Raw genomic sequence first — 27,330 nt, forward strand, 5'->3', positions numbered from 1 at the left:
GCCTTATTATTTCGTAACCATTGACCGTGAACCTACTTTGAAGGGCTGTAGGACGGCTTGAGTTCGTTGATTAAGGTGAGCATTGAAGTAGCTAAGAACTACCAAAGGAGAAGCAGAATGGGAAAACAGCGCTTCTAGTCCACTGACGAGTTCCTTCGTCAGCACGTACGTTGCGCGCAGCTAAGACGTTGGCCACGCAAGGCAATAACGTTATTCTCCAGTAAACATGGCGTGAAGTCGCTTATCTGATGACTGAAGAAAATGTAAATGCCTCCACTAGGGTGGCTCAGTCTATTACACTTCAGTGCCCGGCAGTGCACAGAATCGAAACGCGCTATGGTAAAAGGGTTAGTTGCGCAAGTGTCTGTTAGCACAAGGATACATATACTTTCCAGAGCTTCCGGGAAAGAAGCGTCAGATCTGCATCTTCCTCATAGCTTTACTGTGTAATCCTTAACGACTCCTCGAGGTCCAGCTTTGCTGTAAGCCTTGTGATTGTCCTTATGGGTAGCTGCGGTGACTCAAGGTGTCGCGTATTGGAGCTTGCCTTCCGGTTGTCCATACTACCAGAACGTGCTTCATAAAGTTCTCGACCGTCAAAACAAGTAGGACTGTCTGACCGTGATCCAACTGCTCATCTTAATACTCCATTTCCCAGCAGTGGTCTCCCTAGGCAGTCACTGGGTTTTTCAAAACTGACTCGACCACTGGATTGTTCGTCTCTGAAAGGACCATATAACCTAAAACCCTAATTTATATTGTCATTTGTGCATAAATTATCCACATGTTTTTTCTTACCAAAACATGCACTTCACAGATGCTAATAATTTATGTGTCATTAACACAGCAGAGTACGGCACATACCCATGCACCATACATTTGGAAATAGCCTTCGTCGAGTTAGCGCGTTTCATCTGTAGATCGAGCATCATTTCCAAGTATCAGAATATTATCATAATATTTAAAAAAAAAGCTACAGCCCCAAAGTCCTGAACGTATCCTTTTTAAGCGCCACTATAAAACGTCTCACCATCAACAATCGGGGCCCATTCAGACGAAAAGACAGTGATACATCCATAATCCTCATACTATCCCCGTTCCCGCGGTCAGCATATATTTGCTTTTTCGTTTGAAGCTTTGGAAAGCAAAATAGACGATGCCGCATCTCCGGCTCCAGCCGACTTCATATTTCACGCTGCCCCTCCCCCCCCCCCAAGTGCGACTCGCACCCGCGCTACCCCCTTGCATTGCCTCACCCACTTTGTTTTTGGATGAACCCGCTACCGTGCGCATAACTGGACACAGTAACGTAAAGCTACAGAGCTGGCAGCAGTCTTGACGTAGCCGTCCGACAAAAAACTCCGCATGCTCCAATAATACTAGCGAGGCCGGTCCGCCACGTTTAAAGCAGCGTTTTGGCAGTGGTGACCAGCCGGCCAGTGGCTGCTCTACCAGTATCTTAGTCGCGTCACGTCCAAGCGCGCCGCTGCCGCTTCTGCCACCGCTAGTTCATCGGTTCTCCCAGCATGCTACCGAGGTTGTCATCCGTTCGCTCGACCGTCCTTACGGAGCAGCTGGCAGTGTTACAGACGCCTAGCTATATTTGCCCGGGGGCCGCCGATAGACAGTCTCGTGCTCTATGCTGGTACGCGGCAAGGGGAAATCTAGCAGAAGCACACACGAACGAAAATGTGTCGACGGAGTGATGGACACAGCGGAGATTGAGAAAGTGGGGCAATAACCCACGGGAAGAAGTGAACGATGACGGAGGAGGAATGCTTATAGTTTTCAGGCTAGCTCTACAAGTTAGGGTGTTCTCGTACAAGCGACAAATAAGCTAGTTCGCGTAAGGGAAAAACGCTTGTCGCAAAGACTTACAGCGTTTCTTGCCGTAGACAGAGTCGATAAACTAATGAATTTCTTGAAGGATCAATAAAACCAAAACGAATTACCATCATCAGGATCGTCTACGACTCCGTCCAGTTATGCTACTGAAGTGTATAGTCTGCAGCTATATGAATGGTCGTTCGAAGTGGAACTGGTTCGAGATGAATTCTGCAGAAGCTTATTGATAACGTAATGTATGGCCCTCGAGATTGTCAATCTGTAAAATTATTTGTGTCACAAACTACAAAATGTTACTATACAATGTACGCTTGCAAGATAACTTGAATGCTTTCCTAGCAACTTCTAAAAATGCAAAATGTAAAAACGGAAGAATCGATGAGCAAGTTAAGAGAAATAGCGAGACGCAATTCATTTTAGTGCTAATTGTATTTTGTTGTATTTTATGAACACAAAATTGTGGAACGTACGTATTTATCTTGAAACTTTTAAGACACGAGCGTAATCTGTGGAATTAAATCTCAGATGTGAAAAAATTCTATTCATGTTATCGGAAGAACTTTTTTTCTGGAGCCTGTTAAGGACTGTGGCTTTCGTTAGCCGTAAGAACCTGCAGAAAACGTGGATGGGGGGATTTCTTGAAGTCGATATCATTAATGTCAACTACGGCTGGACATGTCGATCTGCTTAAAGTGAGGCGACGTTAGACTCACTATTATATTGCTGCCATGGTGCAGTCTACTGAGAACCATTTGTAAGTCAATCAGCTAAGCCTATCGTCTTATTAACCTGGACGGAACAGGATGTCAACCTAGATAAAGCTAAAACGTTTAATACCTCGACGTACCTAATATAGCATGACACCAGGTAGACAATATTTTCATTAGGAAAAAAATAACTAACCAACTTCACTATTTAGCAATAACGTAAAGTACGTCGATGAAAACAGCGTCAGCGCAAGAGGCATGCCTAAAGCCGTCCAGCTTTGCCCGGTGGATCAACTCGACGCCATTACTAGCCCAAATGCTTTCGACGATCGGTGACTTAGCTGGCCACTATGCGAAGAAAGCCTAAAAGCTGCTTTATTTTATATATGATAGAAACTTTTTATTGTGTGTCAGTATGTCCCTGTTGCAAAACCTTTGTTTCATCTTCTAATTGGCTGCCATTTTGGTCACACCCGTAGCTGGTTTCGGTGACTATTAAGTTGTTCAGTGTGGAACGTGACATAGTGAATTCCAACATTTTAAAACTTGTTTCATAAACTTGCTTTCCTCATTTTCGCTTGAGGTACGTACCAGTGCTGTCTCGGACCAATGACCATTTAGATAATACCCCATTTATTCTGCTGCTGTAAAAGCCCGGGATATGAGGTTTTTTCAAGTCTCGAATACCAGTTTCGATATCATTAAAATGTTGTCGAGTATTTGAAAAAATAAAGCTCTGGAGAGAATGGCGGCTGAAAAAAAGGCTGTTAACTGTAATTTCTCTGTTCTTACCGGACTGATTCTTGTCGATCACTTCTATTGCACGATGGTGTTCAACCTCTGTTTACTTAATACGAAGCTTTTCATCGCCTCCACCAATTGTTAACAGCGACTCTACATTTGCTTGCAATCGTACCTTATCCATTACGGTAACCGTCTGCGGTTGTCGCGCAGAATCTATCCTCCACCACAAGTTACGATTTGGTATAACGAGAGGCAAGAGTCTGTCTCCACGTCTGTTTTTGATCCTCGCCCAAATCATGCGGTCCTTATCAATCCCTCCAATTGTTTAATATTATCAGCTGATTAATTTGATTGAGCTGAATAAGAGACTATTTTTATATGCATTAAACCTAAGTGCTAATACCCTTATACCTTGAGGCGGGTCAGTTGCCACTGCAGCTCGCAAGTGTTCTTTCCTTACTTCCACAAAGTATCTTCTACGAAACTGGTTTTCGAGTTCAAAATGTCTTTTCCAGACTTGCTTGAACCAACAGCTCACGTATTTCTCATAATGGAATTTTCTCTGAATATAAAATTTATACGGCGAAGTGCTTCCGTCGCTGTAGTTTTAGGATAAAACTTATACAATTAAACCGCTTATTTTGCTCTGCGGCTCGCTACAACTCGTATGCTAAAAATTTCAGTGACGCTATATGGGTGCACGGTTTTAGATTTCAAAAGAAACAAAAAAAAAGTACCGCTAGATAACGCACCATAATAAACTAACGTCATCCTAAAGTTTGAAATTGATGTTTGTCGAACAACTTAATGGTTTATTTAGTGAGAATCATGACGTGAAAGTATGTGTCACTCAGTTGCCTGTTCTGCTATTGTTGTGGCTGCTGCCAGTAGCTGTTATAATAATCATCACTGTTGCTTTCTAGCATTTTGGTTGAATTACGTCGCTACAGGCTAGTCACCAACGTTATCACGCCTATACCACAAAGGCTCGGCAGGTAATAAAGTTGCGAAACTGGCATTTGGCTAGACTAGGGTTGTAAACAACCGGAAACGAGCAAACTGACTAACGGTAAATAACAACTGTTCAAAAACGGTCGCGGCGGAACTTCGAATCTGATTTCGTGTTCGATTAAGCAGAGCTTAGCTTTACTGGAGACCCTGTCACCTACGCTGTTAGTTAGGGCATATCTGATACATTGAAACGTAACCAGGGAGAGATAGCCAAGCTGAGTACGATATAGCAAAATTATTATTACATAAGTATGAAGTGTGGATAATTTTAAATATCGTTTTTTTTTTTCATGACCTCTATAGTATAGACTTTTTTTTTCCTATAATCCTAGTTACCTACCATGCTGACCCGCTACAGCCTTCACCGTAACCGCACTAAAAGTTACCATAGCACTAAAGGGCAGATAGAATTACTAGGCTGGAACAACTGAACATAAATTTCCAACGGGTTAAATTACCACCTCATATTAAATGACTAGAAATAAGTGATGTTTAACAGATACAAGGCGGAAGAACTGCTCGAAGTTCGGCGTCACCCCTTTGCTAGAGCGACGTGGTCAAAGTCGACGACAAGCATAAAACAGAATGGTTCATAGTGCAGAATAGCGTCTCTGAGCGATATCATGGCGATTGCTTATCCATCATCGGTATACCATCACTTCTATATTAATACCCAGCCAGGATAGTATTACGGAGAAGGAGTAAAATCAACGATGTCTCGGTGATATCAAACACGATCTTCTTTCTTTACTCTGCACGTTGAAGTTTCCCGCGTTGCCTCCTCCGTTGTTAACTTCCGGTTCCGGCGAGGAGAGATGAGCGGGCTGATGGCTGCTTACCTGCTGCCGGCTGACTGCGTTAAGATGGATCCCTTTCATACGCTTTTGTCTAAGCCATCCCTGCAATCAATGTGTATCATTGGTTAGACATATGCAAGGTACTCTTAGAATATGCATGAAAATTAACGCTACCGGAATATTGTATCTAAGGTGAGAGTTAGCTTACTTCACGAAAGATATGAAAATCTCGCTCGAAAACAAAAATCTCCTACCAATTTTTATGTGAAAATATGTATGAATATGTGAAAATGTTACAGGAAGCGCAGTAATAAGGTGCAAAGACTTTTTTAAGGATCTAGAAACGAGGAAATGGCAGTTATCAAATAGAACCATGTGAAATCAGTCTGTTGTGTCCAAAAATGACGATGTGCCTAGGCTTGTTGCAGGCTGCACTAGAAAGTATGTTTATATATATATTTTTTTTTTCACTTTAGCAAAAACGGTAACGAGAAGAGCGCATCAACGCGTAATCAGACATTATTTTAGAATTAGTCGTTATTAGGGTCGGCTCAATCACTGAAATGATAACGCGTCTTTCTATACTCCCGTTTATCGCTTGGCGGTTTTAACGGTTGGCCCCTTCCAACGGACTATTCCTAGGTTACGTTTTACCTTGCAATTAGTGTTACGCCCGTAGTACTGCCCTTGACGAGGAAGGACCAGTTTAGGAAATCAAATCCAGCATGGCTTTTTACGTTGCATCGGGCTTAAATGTAGCAGGCACGTTTCACGAATCTAAGTACGGCAGTAACATAGTCACCGCTTGCGATGCATTGGCATTGGATTTTCTCGTGTAAAGCAAACGAAAAATAAACATTTCTTCTTTCAATTAGCCGAACTGTTGCGCAGTTACTTTCTCACTCACAATCAGATAAGTGACATAGCTGATAATCTTGTCAAGCCATGTTCATTATGGATAGAAATATTTTGAGTTCATAACGAGCTCAATTTCATACTGGAAAAAGCCCCCCAACAATGCTTGACTAAAGCAATACCAGTTCGCATGATTTTTCCAATTGATTCCAAACTATTTGATTTCCCTACGTCGCCATTCTAATTCGTTGCTTACCTGACTATTGAAGCTATTCATTGTTTTTGTTTCGTAGTTTCGCTGGTCAACTTTCAACGGATAGGCTGCTTCTGACAATTGTCGAGTAGTGCTGTCTCTGTACGCCACCATTGTGCCAGATCCGTACTTTGGTATGAAGCACTAGGCCAATGTCGTAAGTATGTGCGTGCTACTTTCCCGCTGAAACCGTACGCTGATGAAGGTGTAGACAGATGGCTGTGACGATGGTGCTGAACGTTGACAGAAGCGGCTTTTACTCAGAGAACGGACAGGGAGGCCAAACCAGGAATGGGTCAAGCGGCAGCGTCGGTTCTGGCTTTCCCTCTTCCTCGATGCCGCGTCCTATGGGACTGCTACATTGCCTTTTCCGTTCCCTGCTTCGTAGTTATGTACTTTCCCTATAAAAGCCACGGTTCACTCGTGCATTACCTAGGATTGAGGCACCTCTCGAGTCTTTCTGTGTCGGTCGTTGGTTGGACGAGTGATCGTCGCTGTCCCTTTGCGCCCATTCACTTTGACGGCGCCCCCCGCTCACCGATCCGACTTGGCGGCGCTGAAGCGCTGCTGCCCGAGTGGCAACAGTAGCGGAGGCGCAAGCAGTCTGCTAGGACCTTTCACCGTTAATGCGCTCAGCGTACTGCCTGTGCAGGAAAATCCTCGCCTCAGAGGGCAGCGGTATGCCGGGTTACTTCTAGCACTTTCGGAAGTTTGGGGTTTTGCTAGTTCGTATGAGGCAGCATGCTCGTGACTAATGAGCAAACTTATAATGGTGCACCCTGAGCTGTCCCAAGCCACCCCTGTTACCGACTTGCTCCATTGTACTGTCATTCCTTAGCCTTTACTTGTCTTTCCCATATAACATGACTGTGTCGGAAGCTCTCTTCTCAACAACTATGGCGAATGCCCTAGGGGGCACTATTTCTCCGGACAGTCCCTGGCGTTAAGGCCGGCAACATGAGTACATTACAAGCAAACGATCATAATCCAATCATTGTTGTTCCGTGAAGAAGATAAACCTGCCATAAAGCTATGATACGGATTTGAACAGTGTGAGGGATCTGTCGTAGCCTTCGACTATTACGTGGTACATGTTGTCATAACCTGTCTCTGCTATTTAAACTTTTAGACAACTTGCCTCCGTGTGTTTTTCCTGACATCCTATGTGTGTAATGTCCAGTGGTAAATTCTGCGCGTAGTCCTACGGCAATTATTATCTATGTCGCAATTATCTGTTTAAATCTTATACCCGTTTTTTTATTGGCCCACCGATTTTGGCCGTCCGCTTTACCTTGTTGTGGCCTGTACAGCTTTTTCATTCGTAAGCCAGCCCATCTCTGTGAGTGTGCATTATAAACTTAAGTGCAAATGCAGGATCGCTAAAATAGATAAGATAGACGGAAAAGATAAAAATTGTCTTAGCTATTATATAATTAATTTCCTATGAATTATTTAGGTGTTAATATGTTTCACTCATCGTGTGACCTTGTGTCAGATTCCATATGCATACTTTTGTCTATAGTCGTATACATGGCAATTTTTCACCAGTACAGACGGCCGACTCTGCATCAGCGTCACATTCTGCTGCGACACTGCCGATGGCATGGTGGTCTGTTGCCTGCTTTCGGCCTTGTCTCTGCCATCTGTCTGTGTATAGCATTCCGCTGTGTGCGTGCCTTCCTGCCTGTGCATAATATAACTGCGTCTGTATTTGTTTGTAACCTTATAAGTATACGAATGTATGCATGTAGTGTGGTCTATAAACTCCTAGATGAATGTATTTGCATAATTTTAGCTTTCTTCATGGTCGTCCGATGCATTTTAGTAACGGCGTCGGCGGCAATGCTTTCATCCCCCTTTTAATGTAGCTCCTCATCAAGACAAACCGCGCAGTCGTTTTTAACCCTATAAAGTTTCTCCTTTCTTTCGCTTAATAAATACTTAACGAGAGATCTCTCTTCAAAAAAAGCAGAGCGCAACAGGCACCGCCTGTGAGTACCGTTGCTTCTCACTACCTAAATGCACCTCCGCCACGAGCTAGCTAACAATGTAAACAAGTTAGCAAACGACCAAGTGGCCAACAAAACTATTCCCTTTCAGCTTCTTGAGGGAGCCTCGACGTCGGTCTGTCTTTCACCTCTTTTTCTGGTTCTCACTTAAATCTGCTTTTCTTCTTTCTGGAAGAACCCTAACCAAGCTGCCGGAGCTGTTTGTACTAATACGATTACTTATGTTTTAGCTATAGCTGTAGAAAGCCTTCCAACACCCTGAAGTGACAGTAGCAATCGTGGAAAAATTTCAGAGAAAGGAGCCGCATTTTCCAATCTAGTCAGCCAGGTCGTTTTGACGATCCTCCTCGAGTGGACACAGGAGATGCACACTATGGCCGTTAACGCATAAAAGCTAATAGACAATAGCCTGTTTCCTGCTGGCACTGGTTAACTGGGTGTGACTGGGATTGCGTGCGCCACTCCGACAAACTGAACCTAGTATTCTAGCGTATTGGCTTCTTTGAGGCAAAGAGAAAGCTTGAAATTATACGGAAAAATAGGATAGATAAAGGACGTAACCTAACTCCTAGAAAGCTAGGAATCTTGTGGGCTATAGCGCTTGAACACCCATTATACGACAGGGAGAAACCAGATTATAGAACAACTAGCCAGCATTAATCGGTGTGCTACAGATATCCGGCTTTTCTTACTGAACACGTAAAAGGTGATCGAGGACATCACCGACACCAACAGCGAAACACCAAACCAAGAAGCTGAATTCACTAATTAGTACACCTGCCTTTATTAATTGTATCAACAAAGGTACTCCGTCCACGACTTGACGCTACTAACTTTCAGTATGTGTTAAGGTCGCGTTGTGAGAGAAATACTTAGGATATATGAAGTACATTCGTGGGAGCTGTGAATGGGGCCATCGCATCTAAAACCTATATAGTGTTGCCAAGTGGTGAAGTACGCAGCGTGTGTACGATGCAGGTCTACCTAACTGGTAGTGGTGGGTACAGTCTGCGCTGCGAGGGAATCTTTCGTGCTACACTCGAAGAGGATGAAGATACCATCCTCTAAAGTATCTAAAGACCTACTTTGATGACATGTAGGAACTCAACAGGCCAAGAATGTGAGATGTAGACTTGTGGTATCTGTGTTCCTTAACCTTAGTAAAAAACAGCAGGTCAACTGTCCAGAGCTCCAGGGCCATTTCTTTTTGGGGGCGGCGACAGTGACAATAAAGGCGACGTAGATGGATGTTGCCTCCGACCCCCTTGCCCAGCAGAGCATGTAGACCGTCGGCGTTTTGCTTCCAAACGCCATTTGATCGAATCCGAGTTTCCATCCTCGTCATAGGGTTGTGACTATTGCTATAATCACGTTTGCTAACTGTGGTTGGGCAAAAGCGGTGTCTTAATCTATTATTTATGGGAAAGACAATAGTTGTTTCTTCGTAATGTTAATAAAACTGTGTAGTATTAGGCCCAAGAGTACACAATATTTAATAAATATCCCTACATGAGAAATAACTATAATTATATTGAAGTCAGTCTAAAACAGACACGAAAACTCAATTGTTGGAATATGGCATTTTCAGTAAATACTTCAGATAGGTGCGAATTTCAACACCTTCTTGGCGGTACGAATGATAAGATCCTGGAGAATCTTGGATCGATTGTTAACGAGTAGGGCTACAAATGAGCTTTGACGTGTACAGCCTTCCTATGAAATTCCAAATTTTCCTCTATTAATCAATCTATTTAATTTTCAAAGTAGCGCCAATCTACACGTTGACCTCATTTCGTTCGATCTAATCAACAAATTAAAGGTCCAGTAGAGGACTGCCACCAAAGACTTCCTGCAGCTTAATTCATGCCGTTCTAGAATAAAGCTCAATATATCTGACGGCGAACACCTGAGCACAGAACTGGCTTCTGTTAAACATCTGACTTCAGTTCTCAGTTTTTTCAGTTGTCTGCTGTTTAATATAGTTAAGCCTGATTTAAATTGAGCATATATTCCAGCACGTTATTCGGACAGATCCGATGATCTTTGTCTTCCGTTTATTGCTGATATTAATTTTGTATTTTGTGCCCGGAATCTTGATTGCTTTCTTATAAATTGCTGGAGTTATTTTCAAACATAATTTATTGATTAGTATAGAACTATCATTACTAAAATAATTCGAATGATATATAGGGTAATCTATAGCATAGAGCTCTTCATGAGATGTTCATAGATTGGCAAGTATAAATAATAAAATTGTACTGGTATAGCCTCGGCAGCTCACTGTCAAAAACAGCTAAGGATTCACTATATATCGACAACATTGCGTAGAGGTTACAAAAAAAAAATCTATATTCTTACAACTAACGGCCTCGTCCATTTCTTGTTGTATGCTTACAGTTTTTCCTATGATCTCAATACCGACAATCTTTTAACAGCTCTAATCTAACAATAACTCTTACATCTTACGACTTAACACGTCTTTGAGTTGATTTTAAACGGGAAGGTCTTTCCTGCTTTAGTCTAGGGTGTCCCTTTCGATTAAGGCACTTTACCGAAAGGTCAACGTGTGTGGGCAGTTGTTTGACTGGACTGAGCTACCATATGTGTTCGGACCACATGAAGACCAGGATTAATGTGTATTTCGAGATCAGTATCATGATAGATGGACGATAATGGAAGGCGTGTGTATTACAATCGATGTAATTATTTTTTGATAATACATTTTTAGACAGCAAATATATGTACGTTTTGACTCTCGTAGCACACGTACACAAATAGATTTGCATTATCTATATAATATATTGCTGTGAGTTCGGGGTTATCTTGAAACACGCACGTTTCCATAAAAGCCGCTGCCTTTGGAGTCTAACTGCTCCTAATTTAACTTTTGTCCCTTTTGCCGGCACCTTTTCCCCACACAGAAAACATGCTTGCGATAAAATTCTATATGACCTAATGTCTAGTTGCCGATATCGCACAGCTTGGTACCAGCGATTCTTGCGGCTGCTGTAGCGTCTGGATTGGTTAATAGATAACGATTTCAAACGTATCTAAGTAGTATGTAAGTTCAAAATATAGAAGTACGTTACCACTGCAGGATCACAGAAGCTAAACATACTGGACCTATTGTCTCTAAGATCTAGCACTCCATCTCGCCGCTCAGTTCCTGCAGAAGTAGTTGGACCGTACGAAACAAAAGTTTACCAGCTTTGGCCACTCTGTTAGACTAGTTATTGTCTATTGACCATAAAGTTTGCACACGATCATGTTACTAGATGTTGCATTTTTTCAATAAAAATATTCAAGTAAATCGGTAGAGGTTACTAAATAAGAGCCTACCGGGTAAGCTTGAGAAAGAAGCGGCTCCCGGAACAACGATACCGTACGGGCTTCTTCGCCATGCCTCCCTTTAAATTATCTGTCACTCGTACAATGTCATAAAATATGGAAAAATCCATAGAGTAACGGTTGCTGGTGCAAACACATGGCAAGATAACAATCCCGCGATAGTATATACACTGTATGGTGGAGGTGTAACACGTGTTCCGGCAGTAGCAGCAGTCAAAGCGATGTTTCGTTATAAATAGAGTTCTTAGGATTTAGGTCTGTCTTCGAACCTAGGTAAAAAGAGACCAGCGCTGACGTAATTCAGTGTGATGGAGATTAGTTGTTTCAACGTTCTGGCCTTGGCTTGCTTAACTGTAAACTCTCGGCGGACACGAGTGTTGTTAAACCAGATGAGTACCTTTAGCGATGTCACGTCCTCATGTATTTGTAAGTGAGCGGCACCAGGAACTACTAGGATGAAAGGTGAGCGTCGTGGATAATATGGTAGATTCTACAATCCGTTAGTAAATAGGTTGGAGGAACCGTATATTTAGCGTAAAAAATAGTGGTTTCCGAAATAGAAATGTAAAGCTAGCGCAAAATTGGGAACGTGTGGTTGGAGTATACCTCACGGTATAACGCAATTGGCCGCGTTAGTTGCTGGTGAATTACAAAGCGGCAACGGAGTTTAGGTCGACGAACGAGTTGTTTCTATTTTTTGGACAAACCTTATTTTGAGAAAACAAAGAGTATTTTCATGACAAAGTATATCTCAATGATTTCCTCATTTACTAGAAGTTTTCCGAGTTAAGTCAGGGTATTTTAAATTTAAAATCCCTAAGCAGTAGTATTTGTTGACCCTGTGGTCTCCCGTTACTCTAAAAGATTAGGTCTTCAAGGTCTTGTGTCTGGTTTGTCCCAGTCCCTTATAGAGAACTGCCTATGTATGAAGTCTCCGATCTCGCTTGCGATCAGCTATTTTCCTTCCTAAATAACCGTTAACGGTATTAAGGGATTTTGATCGGATTTAAGACGTGTTATGAATGGTACGCCCCAGGGGAGCTTTGTCCACCTTCTGTTATCCTCAGCATTCATCAACGACACACTAAACATCTGTAAATGTGCAAACATTCTGATAATACGTTAGTCAACTTGAGTTGTTTTTACACTAGAGACTTCGCGCCCGACTCTGATTCGGTTCGTCTTTTTAATAATTCACTCTATATCCATAACAATATGGTTATAGTTATTAATTTTTTTTACCACTACATCCGTCCACTGCTTAGCAGTTCTTAATGGTGTTGAGTTATGTGAAGATTCGTACATTGTCAAACGAAAATAAACATGGACAGGAGTTAGGGAAATACCGGAATCCGACAGCTGTCTCCTGATATCGCACGTGCTTCTCGCCTCAAAAAAGTGAATAATTCCGAGTATTTTAAATTGAATTGCCCTATTTAAATCCGGCTGAAGAAAAGGGAACTTAAACGCGTGCTTCAGCTGCCCTCTCGAGAGTGTTATGCTCCATTTTCTATCACCAGCAACGTTTTCCTACTCGTTTCTTATAGCAAGTCCATCTGGTACCATCTTATTATTTTAAATAAAGGTTTTCTGTCTCTCCTAATCTAGGACTTGCCTGCAAGACGGAATATTACAACTTCATCAGGTCGAAGTGTTGTTTTAAAAATATAAGGCGCAACACTTCTGCTTATAATTGTTATTTACTTTGCGAGTTTTTAGCGAGTATCGCCAGACCACATTAGAAGCAGCTTCGAGTTTTTCGAAATTATTTGTAGCACTACAGCTTGTCTCTAGGCATGAGGAGATCCTACATCAAATTAAAACGAAACTATGCAGGCTAATACTTCCTGACAGACTAACGCTAAAATCTTAGATTTTAGCGTTCGCTATTTTCGTATAGATACTTGGTGATTCTTTTGCCGGGGTGAAAAATTAGTATTGAAAAAAAAAAATCTATTGCATATATATAGTTTGGTTATGGTTGATAACGATATCACCTATTCAACTGTTACTAAAGATATATACAACCACCCGCATATAATATAACCATTTTATATACTTTCTATAAAATTATTTTCATATACTATTCAGGAACTCTTGATGTAGTATTGGTTTTGCGAATTTCAGCGAGCTGCCTTTACCAAAGCCCGGCTATTCCGCAAATTGTGCACAACATACCGTGTGAGATAAACCCATTAGACTGTTTATTAAGATTATACGGGTTAGTTGAATATTGTAGAACGGATGGATGTAGTCTTTCGTGGCGAATCGTAGGAGTAACGGTTTTTTCTGTACCATTTTAAATTCGAATCTAGTCTAGAGGCCTAGCGGTTGAACAGGTCTAGGATTAGAAGGCAGTAGGTTTGGTGTGTTAATACTGAGCCAACGTACTCGTCTCATTGAGGAACAGCTGGAAGGGAAAATTAGCCAGAGGGGATTAAATCAAATTCGCGTCACTGATGGCAAAATAACAATGGCCACTATGTAAGCGGCAGCAACAAACCCCAGTCGGTGGCTACTCAGAAAGAAATAGACTGAGAAAACCCAGCGAAAATAAGTAGGAAAACGCAGTTGTAACAAAATTCCCGAACCAGCTATAACCCCTATATCAGCAATATTAATCATAACAGCAACTAAGCACGGTGCGTTGCCAAGGGAGGTGGATGAGGAAAGAAATAAGTCGTTAATGGATCCGCGATCGAAGTCAGGCGATCAAAGTACGCCCGGCACAATACAGGCGGATTCTGTTTGACAGCATACGGATATCGATAATGTTTGTCTCCATGGTGACTTTGATAACTTTGTTGGCCTATGGACGTTAAGTGTGCGATGGCTGTGTTTAGCGATAAGACGGAGTCCTTAGCTGGGATGGTACTACGGAAAAACAAGTGGACCGAAGTATGCGATAAAGAAAACGAAGGTTCACAATAAATGCGACCAGATGGTCAAGAAGGCTGAATTGTTTGTTAAATGTAAGAGACAGTTCGGGTAAAAAATAACATATAGCCTATTTAAATACAGGGGCTTTCTTAAAAAAAGTACGCGTCTACGTCTGCGGTCTTTTTATAACTTGTTTAATTTAGGCTCTACACCCTTCGAACCCATTATATGTAATGAAATTACCTGGATATAGATGGCCGCCCTTAATTCTTCACCTTATATAAGGGTACACTTGGCAAGTTACAACTGCACAAAAATGCTCGCTGTCAAGGGTGCAACTGTGTCTGATGCCCGGTCTCAAGATATTTATTGGCTAGATCTACAGGTAGGTGGCGATTCAGGGACGTCATCAAAGAAAATGTCGACAGAGCTGCAACTAATGAAGCTCACGGGAAACTAAGTGAGCGTGGGTTCACCTTTTTACTTGACCGGCTGCAGCGAGCTCACCAATGGCCATCGGTTTTTGTAGATGTTCACCAGTGCCTGCCGACACCTCGAGGGGAACCCAAAAATTGGAGCAGCTAACAAAGCTCAATAGTGGGCACAGATCGACAGGCAGAGGGAAAAGTAAAGGGATAAAAACCACGGATTGTGTGGGACGGGTGTGAGGAGAGGGCTTTCTGAGTTTTCCCACCCTCGCCTAGATTTGCCAGATATGGCTCAACGTCATATGAGATGAACTTAGTGGAACCAGCCCGCAATCGCAAATCGCAGAGATGTTTCTATATCGGGAAACAACGAATCTACCTTTAGTTTCAAAACGCTCCTATGTCCGTTCGTCTGTTCTGTAGAGGAGAAAGGTCTAGAAGGGGGTACTCCCCTCTTGTGTACACCGAAGTATGTCAACTACTTCTAGTCGACGGCGTGGCGGACCGTCTGCTGTTGTAATTAAGTCAACTTTGAACAGCTACACTGGCTTCAGACTGGACCCGTACATTTTTCCTTGATATTTCGAACAGCGCGGACAGTTGCAAATAGTGTGGCCTATAAGAAACAGGCATTGCGGAAGAAAGCGTGAAGTGAGCGATGTTGAATTGAGGAGAGACAGACACGACGCCCACTATTTATGCCAAGGTTACAGGGCTTAAATGGGTCTGTGTTTAGATCGTAAGCAACTGGACGAGACAGTCAGGCCAGAGTATTAGGTTTACTCTACTATTTAGATTTTTACTTAACCGAAAATTCTTAGTCTGAGACAGCATTTCTTAGAACAACGACCGAACTCTATAAGCAACAGAATGGATTGAAGAGTCATTAGCTGTATTTTAAAAAGGTCCTTACTATAAGAGATTTTGTATTTTTTCGTCGTGGTCCGCATCTATACCGCTTATGTGTATTACTTAAGACGATTATCTATATATATACAGAACAAACAGTCGACAATTTGATCGGTGAAAACATACCTATTCAGGTGGATTTCGACCCCCCATCGTGTATAAGACACGTAAATACAAGAGAGGCCTAGCTCCCGAACGTCAATTGTTCACTAAATTACAAATCCAAATAGTCGACCACTTTTCAATCTATTACTATTACCTATACGTACTACAAAAAGTACCGCTACAACATGAACTGTTCAAGAGAGGCTTTCATGAGCCTTTTTCTGACTATTTCGCTTGCCTGCAGTTTTCAAACCGAGGACTCTATACGTCAGATAGAGCAGATTTTGGGAAACTGAACTAAAGATGCTTGGAAAAAGCCATTATAAATCATTCAAAGAATACATTATACGCGGCGCCGTTTCCTATGTAAAGAAGCTTTCACCTGATGTCTGACTGATCTAGTCGATGCCGCAAATCCTTGTTGATCTCGGTGCCTTCGCTGTCGTTGAAAAGTTTGCTGTGAACATCTCTGTTGGTTCTTATGATCGACGAATGTGAGGCTCGTGTAGGCCTAGATGGAGTCCCAGCAGCGGGAAATTTTAGGACGGAACATTTGACACAAGTGTGAAGGTGTAAACGAGCCAACGGCAGCGTTGACAACAGCCAAAGTGATGCGTTACTTTACTGCCACCGTCACTTTTTCATTTTATCGACGGAGCTACATAAGAAAAAGTTGTTTGTTGGTCTTCTCGTCTGCAACAGGCTTTTCGTCGGGCCGTCCTTCTAGAAGAACAAGAGAAAAGGGCGCGGGTAGCTTCTCACCTTTTACTTTTACAAGCTCTCGTCCGTTTGAGCCTCGGAAGTTTGTTGTCACGTCTTTGCCCCTGTCCTTGGCTCAGGGAATCAGCCGGCGTTGCTCCTCGGGTCGTCTCCTCTCCTGTTGCCAGCTACCTTGTATTTTGCTCTCGACTAACATTCCCTACTAGTCCGCAACTGGCTATCTTATTTTTCAGCGCAGTTCCTTCTGCCTCGTTCTTCGACGTCTCCCTCGCCGTGTTCGCTTCCTTCTCGTTTTGTTACTGTTGCTGCTGCTTTCTTAATCTAACAAAATCCGTTTGTTGATTTTGTCGCGCAGTTGCTATCAATCCGGCCGTAGAAAATTGGCCGACCTATTCGCGCGTTTACTTAGAGACATGCACACTCTTTTCACGAAGATCTAAACTCTGTAGACTAACCCCTTAGTCTGTTAATAGGTTTAGATGATCTCAGAGGCGTGAGTCAAAGCTGACCGGATGGCGTGGGCCCCACAGACCTACAATCGACACCGGGTCTGGATTTTTGGTATGTTCAATTGTGGCGACCTGCGGCGATTGACTGCAGAAACTTGGCAAAAAATAAGCCAGGGAGAGACAGGAGCAACACGATGCAGAGAGAAGCAAGACAAAGCTCTTCCTGAAGACAACGCTGAACACGCTACACCTTTGATGATTTTCATTGCTATGCTATGCTATATGGACTGTCCAGCACCAGCAGTATGTTTTCATGTGGACATAAACAAGTCGCTGGAAAGCCACGGAATGGCGAACTAGATAAAAACAAGGAGTATCAGTCATTGTTCCATTGTAACAAACAACTACTCGCTTGGATAATTTTCACTTGTATTTAGTTGTTCAAATTTTTGTTTTTCTTACAAAAAAAGATACCCTTCCGCATCCAGTCGCATTCATCCCAAGTGAGTCTTGCGATGCCAGTTGAGTATTAAAGGAAAACATAATAATATGGAATAAACTACTGAATAGGAGCTATATCGAATTTCAGCCGTCAATAACATACGGCTCTTACCCATTGCTGATGATGGCAAAAATCCAACACTTTTCGAAGGCGAAGACAAGAACTGAGAGCGGTCCTGCGCTTCCGAGAAGCAGGCAACGAAGCGTGCAGGGGACAAAAATAAAGTTTGGTCCAAAAAGAAAGAACGAATCTTTCTATTGGACGAAAAACATCCAAGACTATCTGGAAAGGATGGTTGTTCACGGTTACGCCTGGCGAACAGGGGCTCAATAAGAGTATAGCGGCAACAGCTGCAGACGAAGTATCCCAACATTGGCAGTGTTTGTAATGGGTGCGGCGGCATATGCGTGTTGGTCTGAGTGAGTTGGAGAAACAGAAAGATAAAATAAAAGAGTCATAGGCAAATGGCCAAAAAAAATCTATCTCGTTCGCTCAGACGCTGATGATTTCTTACTGCTGCCGACGATGACTGATGCAGGAGTTAACAGCGGATTGTCTGGCAACAGTTGGAAAAATGGCAGCGGCAGCAGCCGAGGATCTTGGCTAGGCTACGGCCATTGCAGTCCCTGAAGACGCAAAAAAACATCATAGCGAGCCGCCATCGGTAGTGGGTTTCCCAACAACTACGCTGCTTACCATGAAATAAGTCTCTTTGTCGGCCTGCCAGTGTATCACACATCGAAATAGAGCGTTGGGATGGGGGGACAATGGAAAAGAAAACAGCTATCACGCATTTTGATGCAGCAGCGCAATGGTGGTCTTCTCTTGTAGAGAGTTAGTAGGGCGACAACGATGACAGACGACGAAGTTAGAGCAACAGGACATAGAAACAATTTTCCTAGTTCCTACACCGCAGTATCTGTGCTTTCTTCCAGTCTTTTTTCTGTTCGTCTGGACGCTATATCCATTTTCTTGCACCATATCGCTATAGAGTTGTAACGTTGGCGTTCTCTAGAGGTGATAGCAGCCGCAGCTGTGTTTGTAGCAGCGACTTTCGGTGACGGCTGCGGTAACGACGGCACGAGAAACATTGTCATACTTTGCACCTTTCGAAATACCGATCACTGCTGACTTTTAACGCGCGCGTCGCCATTTGCGTCAGCCGGTACAAACGCTTCTCTCTGCCGCAAAAGACTAATCTGACTGCGCGTGAATTGCAAACAAGAGCAGTGCAAGGGCTGGACAAATATCTGAATCGCGCGAGTTAGTCACTACTGTGTGAAAAAGCGTTTGAGCGTTGTTTGTACCGATGAGGGCCTGTGGCTAAGTGTGCAGAATCTAGCCGTATCCTGCTGAACACACACGGACAAGCAAAGCATTTTCTGGTTATTTCAGAAAGCTTGGTGACGGCTTTCATCAGGGTCTTTAGCACAACTGTAGTCCGCTCTAACTAGCTTGGCTTGTTATACGTAATTCCAGCTACAAGTGTTGAGCGATACTTGCTATCGAGTCCCCGCGCTAGTGTGTTTTTTAGGTCCCCGCTAGGAACCCCTTTTCTGCTAGGCGTGTTTCCGTTCCCGCCGTCCTATTTCCCGATGCCTGTGCTTTGTGTGTTATGTTTTTGTTCCCATGGTCACATAACTGTAGCTGTCCTTCTCATAGAGTTAGCACTTTCCTCTCTTAGTTAATTAGTTGGCCGGTTGACTGGCAGGACGGCTACAGGCGCTGGCCGAAGGCTGGGTGTTGCTATATTTCCTGCTGCGCTTGCATCACAACATTGGAGAACTGGAAGCAGCATGCGGAGTTTTGATCCCTTTAGAGCTACCGGATGCGACCAAAGCCCTCCCTACGCTCCGCCCTCTTCCGAAAGCAACAGCAGTAACCTCTCAGTTGCAACGTCAGTTAAGCCAAGTTTCCACTGCGGACTTGGACGGAAACGAGTACAGGACAGAAAATAGGCGACCGAAAAAATAACAACGCCTGCTATGGAAAAGCGAGGAAAACAGATTCTACGGATTAAATCACACATTAGTATGGAACACATATGTACGTACATCTTGCACAAAAAAACTAATCTGCAACGCTTTGTATAAAAATATAATATTCACTATACAGTCCCCTCGAAGGAAACTGATTCAGGAGAAATGATTTGCGTTTGTGTTCTGTACAACTAGATAATGTTATGGCTCCGTGTTGATTATAGGTAGAACAAGGCAGGGAACAAGCTTCTATAAAGCAATTGTAATAATGCTGTGAAGATAAACTGAAGACTACTCTGATCACTAGAACACGTATCAGCATGCCTTATCATTTCCTGCAGCTTTCTTCCTTTTCCTACCAAATAATATATGCGCAACGCTAGTATTATCGCGCGGAATCCATAAAAGACAAAAATGTCACGATGCATGTATAGCGTGAACTGATTTCAACGTTGCTGTCTCGAAATAGCTCTGGGGATCTGGAAATAGGCCGTGAAAAGTGCTGTCTGATACGTAAGATGAAAGCATAAACGCTTGAACACTATTTGCATAACGTGCCTACCTGCTTTACGGACTGGGGACGGCTGTGAGTAGCATAGAAGCGATAGCATGGTTCAGAATCTACAGTGAAATAGGTGGATCAGGCCATCGAATAGAAACCTGGCAAATAGGGTAAACTAACCAAACGGATCGGTGATCGGCAGACGCACATCGAGCTCCCTGCACAGAAAACATTAGCCACAGCGTCTCAGCGTATAGGGGCATCGGGATCTAAAAAGTGTATATGAAAGCTGGCCCTGCAGATGTACGAACCCATAGCGGAGTGTGTGCGGAATTTGAAAGAAATGCGTGACGGCCTACCAATGCTTGCCATATGATAAGCGGCACTCGCGATGCATTAGGCTCACGGGCAGTAGCCGTTCATCAGATAAAGGAGTACCTATCTGCACGGGTTTCTACTTTAAAACAAAGGTCTGCACGCAAATGACACGTTACGTGGCCATGAACAAAGCAGGAGGGATGCAGCAAGTTGTGGTTGTTGATAGTGGCGCTAGTGGTGGTGGGAACCAGATCGCCCAACGATAATATCTGTGGGAATAGCCGGAAAGAAGGATTATGCAATATACTGATGTAAGCTGGACATACAGGGTCCGAGAACCTCAGGCTGTTTGCCTTACTTGTAACGATGAAGCACGGTGCTGTCGAAGAAGTTGACAGGAATTAGTTGGCAATAGTTATTTAACAAAATGATGGTCCACTACAAGAATCTGAAAAAACAAGAGAGGATGCAACAAGCAGCTGCAATATTGGTCGAAAATTTGAATTTTCTTGAGTTTTATCAAAATATCGCAACACCGTACGGGGAAGGAGATAGCCAATAGCAAGACTATAGTAACACGAAAAGTTCACATAAACTCTGAGCAGTTTTGATTGTCACAATTTTCGGCTGTTTTACTAACGAGACAGACAAAAACGCAGATTAAGCCAAAGTAACCATACTAGATCAACAAATTCAGCCTTTCATTGTAGATCAGACACATCGGAAACTCTATCGCTAGGACTCTATCTAGCAACTGAACGCGAAAAGCCAGGATCTCGAAAAAAAAAAGTTTAATTTTTCTTCGATACACGTTATGTCATGATTGCTAATGGCAGGCGGACGAGCGTGGCATAAAACGCGAACAAAACTTTCATTGTGCCATGCCAACTTTTATTCAGCTTTCAAATGATAGCAATGCATCGCAGATAACGAATATTACTGACAAGGAAGAGCTATGAAAATCCGTACAATTTACTGACGATGTGTGGTGAGTCTGTCCGCCCATGTACCCGCACATCAACTTTTAGTACCGTACTTTCAAGAGGTGGGCCCGTTATGCGTCTTTTGTTTGGCTCTGAAGCGCTTCGCATTGTAGGTAGCTGGTGCTAAGGGGCCAGGCGGTGGCAAAGCTGGTTGCGAAGACGAGCAAACGGATCGAGGACGCAGCACTAAAAAGAATGCGGACCGGTTCTATTTCCACTAGCATGCGTGTATCTGTAGCAGTAATGCGGCTATAGGAACAATGTATATGCAGACGCCCTGGAGGAACCCGCTAACATGTACCGACTCACACGCTCCCTTGTGAACGCCAGACAACAACGAATCTGAGCAGCCGTACCAACAGCGATGGAAATGGCGGCGGCGGCGGCGGCTGCTGTAACGCCTATGCGAGCAACTCGATTTTCCACTGAAGAAAACATGCGTAGGATTTGTGGCCTGCAGCTTTGTTATGGCGGCTTTGAAACTGATTGCTTTATGGAGAGATAGTGAAAATAGCGATTTATGTTTTTCCCCTAGTGTACGAGGGCACTCCGTCTCCATTGTTCGGTGGCTACTGCTGCCGCTTCCCTTGTTAGACAGACCCATGCGTACCAGCCTTTAGCGAAGGCAGTAGTTCTGTGCTTGTGGTAGAACCTGACAAAGCGGCTTGTTTAGTCGAATGTCGTATGCATACAGTCGCAGATGCTACTTTTCTAGTATCTTTTTTTGGTATATATATACACATATAGAGTATCGATCGGCATCCTAGCGAGAAACCTTTTTACGTCAGTATCACTAAACTGAGTATATGCAACTTCTAGGGCGGAAGTTGAAGTGGAGGAAGAGATTCGCTACGTCATCGTAACATGACCCAGATCAACCGCATCTCTGTCCTCTACATACATGCTGAAATCCACATTTACATACACACAGACTTAGAGAAGTGCTGAGTAAAAGTTAGCACAACGCCTTTAGCGCCGGCTTCCGCAAACACTTGCCATTGATCCGCGCATCGGTGTCGTCGAAGACTACCACTACAACCCAAAGAAATTTGCATTTTTAGAGGAAAACCAGACCTTATAGTTATACAGCAAAGTGATTGGCGGTGTCCCATTCTGTGTCTAGCCTGAGCCTCTTCCGTACAATCATTGCGCTCAAACATATTCAGTGCGCCCATCAAGCAGTCGGTTTTGCACATTCTACTGCCCAAAAGGGTTTTTGGCTTAGATGTTTTGTGCCCTCACTGGGAGCTTTTTTAAGATGGATGCAAAAAGTAGCTTTCTGTTGGACGCGCACGGCGATATGCTGCCGAAAAGATTGTACAAAAGAGCTCCTCGTACACAAGAGCAACGCCCGACCACCCAAATCGCCTCCATTTGGGAGCACAACGCAAATGAGAACTCTGGAAAAGAACGTTGGCCTATTTAGAAGTTTCTCTTAACTTAATACACGGGATATAAAAGCACGCAACAAGAAACCGTGTTCGATTCAGAGCAGAAAAGCAACACGTTTTCCTGCCACGTATGGCTTACACAGTTCAGTACTCTTGAAGACTAGCCGTGGCTTTAACCCGGGACATCTTGTTGCTGAGAGATATCAGAGGACCAAACTGTTAAAAAAAAATCGAACTTTCGAATCCTTTTGCGTGGGCGTAGGGCGTCTAGTCGTTCGATGGCGGCGCATGCAGATCAAACATACTTCGACATTATACCCACGGCATGCAAATAACATGCCGGGGTATTTTTTTTCAAAGATGCGTACATATATACTGAAAAGCGGAATAAATGTAAGGTAGTGATCGTTCGGGGGGTGTCAGTAGCTGATGACCTTAGGCTGTGCTTTATATCTATATATAAAGCATATGTAATAATAATTTGTAATAACATAATTTGTATGTCGTGTAAAATAACGTCTACTGCTCACAGTTTACTGTTTCTTAACACTTCGAATTGTGGCAATTAAACCGTAACAACTTCCGTTTATATGAATTGGTAAAAGCTGGCAAAAAGTATTTGTTCAATAGTTCGAGCATTTCGATGTCATAAACGGCATAGAAGTAAGTACCTTTAGATAAAGTTTATGATAATCGTATTTGTTTTCGGTAAGCATTTGGGCGTTTCATGTGAGTTATGGGCTCAGCAATTATTTATACACCCAAATGACACCCGAGTACGCTTGTAGAAAGAGTGTTTTTGACAAGCCATTTTGTTGCTCACTGTAACATTACCTATATCCTTGTTGGTCAGTCATATTTTACTAAACAACAGAAGAACGTTTGTTGTTTAGTTGTCTTCTCAATTGTTTAATTGGGCACACCACAAAACGAGGTTATTTTCAGCATTACTACTCCGCGACAAACAAGAGTCAAGGACCAGAGGCCAATGTCCTAACTCGTCGGTTTCGCTTAGTTAGCGTGTGCAATAGCGGGTCGCAAATCGTCGTCGTTATTCACGAAGGTTGAAAGACGACGTACGAGCCAACCAGACGACAACTTCTCAGCAACATGTACGCTACGGTCCATGTTGACAGCCTTAATTAAAAGAATACGATGGCGTATGTAGTCGGCCTGCTTGACATCTATATGGCGATACGATGATGACATCTGTCACGGCTACATAGTTTTAGGCTTTGCAAGACAATTAACCAAGAGCCAACCAACCTGTCGATCCCCCTAAACATTGGTCTAAAAATTTGCTCTCGGTAGGCCAAAGCGGTTCTGATTCTCACGGGCGTTAGTTTCTTAACGGCAGATCTGAATATATTGTGCACAGAATATTTAATGCATATATAATTTATGTAAGGATACGCCGTGTTAAGTGCAGTTGCATATAAGCGTAGAGCGGATTCAGTGCTCTGATGCTACTTCTGCATGGCTTACATAGACCATTTTAAAGCACGAAAAATTCTCATTTTCAAATAAGAGCTACGGAGGCAGGCCAATTTACAAATATACATGAAACTCTATTCATATATGTATCTAGGGCGGTACCGTAGGGGCTTTTTGAGGCTGTGTTAGAAAATGTTTCATAAACAATCTTATAATATCATTATGTATCTTCATCATCGTACAAAGTTTCCTGAGGAGTGTACCTGGGAGCATCGTGTTGTATGATATTTATCACAGAACTGTCCGCACTTCAAGCAAATGCAGTTCTCAATGGATTCGCTGAAGAACTGGATTTGCTTTCTCTATATACCCAATATGATATACAGAACACGTAATGATGGCCAATCACGTGAGAATGAAACGGTTCGAAGGATATAGTTCTTCCCACGAATTATCCCTCTTGGCTTCAGTGGTAAGGAAATTCGCGTCGATTTTCGCAAAGTTTCCATTTTTGTCTTCGGTTGTCGATACTCTTCATGAAGCCAGGGGTGCGCGGAATGTCAAAACGCACTTGGAGTTTTCCGGCAAGAAACGGTACGTCGGCAAGAAAGTATACGAGGTCGACAGTGAAAGCCTGATATTCACGGAGAAGATGGAAATACGATTTGAGTATGACCCACATAGAGAAAAAAAGATATGTAAAGAATTATATTTATATGGGTCATGTATTAGATATTTTTGGGAGAGGGGATTCTAATAAATTCTCTAGTTACTTGCCCATTTACTAGCGATTGGGTACATGGCTTGTAAAATACAGACAAAGTAAGGGCATATAATTTAGTCATCACACAGCAACGAAAAAAAGGAGTTGAAGGTCTCAGTGTGATGAACAGTATTTATACGACCACGTCACAGCAACGCGTGCCCTTAGATTTCACTGGAGAGAACGTACGCTGTTCGAGACAACGCTAGTCCGATTGATAACGTAGGTCGGCTGCCAACCTGAGACAATAGGCATGGTCTGAACGCTGACGGCCGCTGCGTAATGTAGAGGATAATATAAGAAAGCGCGTATCTAACATTCGTGACGAAGAAGGTAGACAATGAATATGGGGAATGAAAAGAAGATTATGCAAACCAAGCCGGTAGCAGAAAATGTTCTAGATCATATACTTGAACGTCAGACACTAGAATCAAAGCAGCTCGCTAAGATGATACGATCGCAATGTTCTAAGAGGAGGACTTGTATTGGATGATGATACGATGATCCTATTATTCTTGAAACTGGTGTAATCCTACAACAAAAGGAGGTCATTGTATGAAAATGGCGGGCTACATGTATGAGAAGCTGTATAGCAAGCGTTCGTCAGCTATGTCACCTGCATAATAGACTGACACAGAAATTGCGTGCACGTCACTTCTACGATTATTTGCCTCTTATGTTTGTTTGAACTATTTTACCTTACCTGTTTGCACCTCGTTTCTAGCACGAGAAAGCGCGTCAAAGACAAGTTTTGAATTCTCGGCGGAGCCATCAGCTGCACCTCTTCCTATAACAACAAGCAATTTCCATATCTAAATTCGTTGTTTTCAATTCATAGAGCGCTTTGTACCAATGCAGTATGCTCTTCGCAAGGCTTCTATTAGCACGCCATTAGAGGCTATTCATCTAATACTATACATGTAAATTGCTGCGGAATGTTATGTCGTTGCAGATCGACCAATGGCCGAAGGTTATGCAAAGAAAAGGCGGTGCCTGATTTTCTTCCCGTGGAGCCAACATGACATTTTTTTGGCTACTACTATATGGGATCATGCAAAAATGCTCCAAGCTCTTTCTGTCCAGTGCTACTGCCTTAATGAAGCGCTTCTTGTGGCGTCTTTTACGAGGGTTAAACGAAGCGTGCGTCTAGGCCCGGTAACAAACGTGCACCACTTCCTGAGATTAGTCAGCAAACTTGTCCCCATTACACTATCCCACCAATGGAGGACCATATAGGAACATCTACGTCGATAACAATCCTATACGTAGAGTAGATAAAGAAGAAAGATATCTTCTCAAATGTCTTAACAATTTTCGGTTTGGACAAGTACGAGTTTATCTTAAAACAACCGCCAGGACCAGTCAGAATGATGTTTTCACACAAGATTGTCACAATAAGGAGCACAGCGAGTTGTCCAGTCACACTCAGCTGTCCGTCGTGACATGAAAAGGTCACAAAACTTCTCTTAAGAGTCATTTAAAGATTAAGAGAAGTTCTTACCTCTTGGATATTTTGGGTAGCTTCACCTTTCCTGATCTTTGAGGTGCCAGCTTAACTTAAATATTACTGTTTCTTGTCGGATTCTTGCTTGAAGCCTCCTGACGCACTGGATCAGTTTAGTTGACTAAGTTAATCATCGAAATAATGTTTTTTCAATGACCGCCTTCGGAAAAGAACAAATAGAAACTGCGCTAATTTGCGCCCACTTAGAAATTAGGTGATATGTTTATATGTGTTACTAAAACGGTTATCATTTTGTCCCAACAGAAATAAACAAATGATGGAGCCATGTGCGGTGGTTAAGTTTTGAAATCGAGCGCAGACGCATTTTGTTTCGATTGCTGGAAGGGGTCGCTAGCCGTCTGAAACGACTGATGCTGACAGGCACGATCAGCTTAAGCACAAACGTAAAAGTTAAACTATTTTAATAAACAGACGGTTAAGAGTTGCCACCAACTTTTGGCGTTGGACAAGGCCCATAGGAAGCTGTCGTTTCGTATTCACGACAGACGGTAGATTAAAGCATATCGAAACTGAAGCTTATAGTTTTTTTCTAGATAGCTTTCCGTGGCTAGTATTGAAATCTGGGTTCAACAATTCCAGTATTTTCAAATAACATTTGTTTCAGGAACATTTTGCTATACTTTAAAGTACGTATCACCCACAAAATATCACCTCTAATTATACATATATAAAGCGCACAATATCCGTACGGAAGGATTATCGCCGCCAATTTGTTGGGAATCTTCGATTAGCTTTATTATAGGACGTTAGTCATATTCCTGATACTTTCTTGCCATGTCCTTAGCAAACAGATTTCAAATAGGGTTGATGAGCTCTGAGTAGAGCGTAAGGTGTTTTTCATTCACTAGAGTTATGGCGTGTTCACCTCTCTTG

At 42.8% G+C, this 27,330-nt stretch overlaps 1 protein-coding gene across 5 annotated transcripts; it reads right to left on the reverse strand.

Annotated features, from left to right (window-relative positions):
• Window positions 1-4,069: 4,069 nt before the first annotated feature.
• Window positions 4,070-25,788, reverse strand: LOC147752913 (uncharacterized). 5 transcript variants are annotated; one of them, XR_015312781.1, is made up of 3 exons: window positions 25,636-25,788; window positions 7,504-7,591; window positions 4,070-5,206 (listed from the first exon to the last, which is right to left on the reverse strand). XR_015312781.1 is itself a non-coding variant. In XM_086970192.1 (2 exons), the coding sequence occupies exons 1-2, from the start codon at window positions 6,324-6,326 to the stop codon at window positions 5,015-5,017; spliced, it is 303 nt and encodes a 100-aa protein (XP_086826318.1). In that variant the 5' UTR covers window positions 6,327-7,090; the 3' UTR covers window positions 4,070-5,014. The 5 variants fall into 5 exon arrangements, 1 of the variants encoding a protein (XP_086826318.1); XR_015312780.1 differs by lacking the exon at window positions 7,504-7,591; XM_086970192.1 differs by lacking the exons at window positions 7,504-7,591; window positions 25,636-25,788 and adding an exon at window positions 6,216-7,090.
• Window positions 25,789-27,330: the final 1,542 nt, after the last annotated feature.

Source organism: Varroa jacobsoni, unplaced genomic scaffold, assembly GCF_002532875.2.
Source record: "Varroa jacobsoni isolate VJ856 unplaced genomic scaffold, vjacob_1.0 scaffold_893, whole genome shotgun sequence".
Taxonomy (NCBI): Eukaryota; Metazoa; Arthropoda; class Arachnida; order Mesostigmata; family Varroidae; genus Varroa; species Varroa jacobsoni.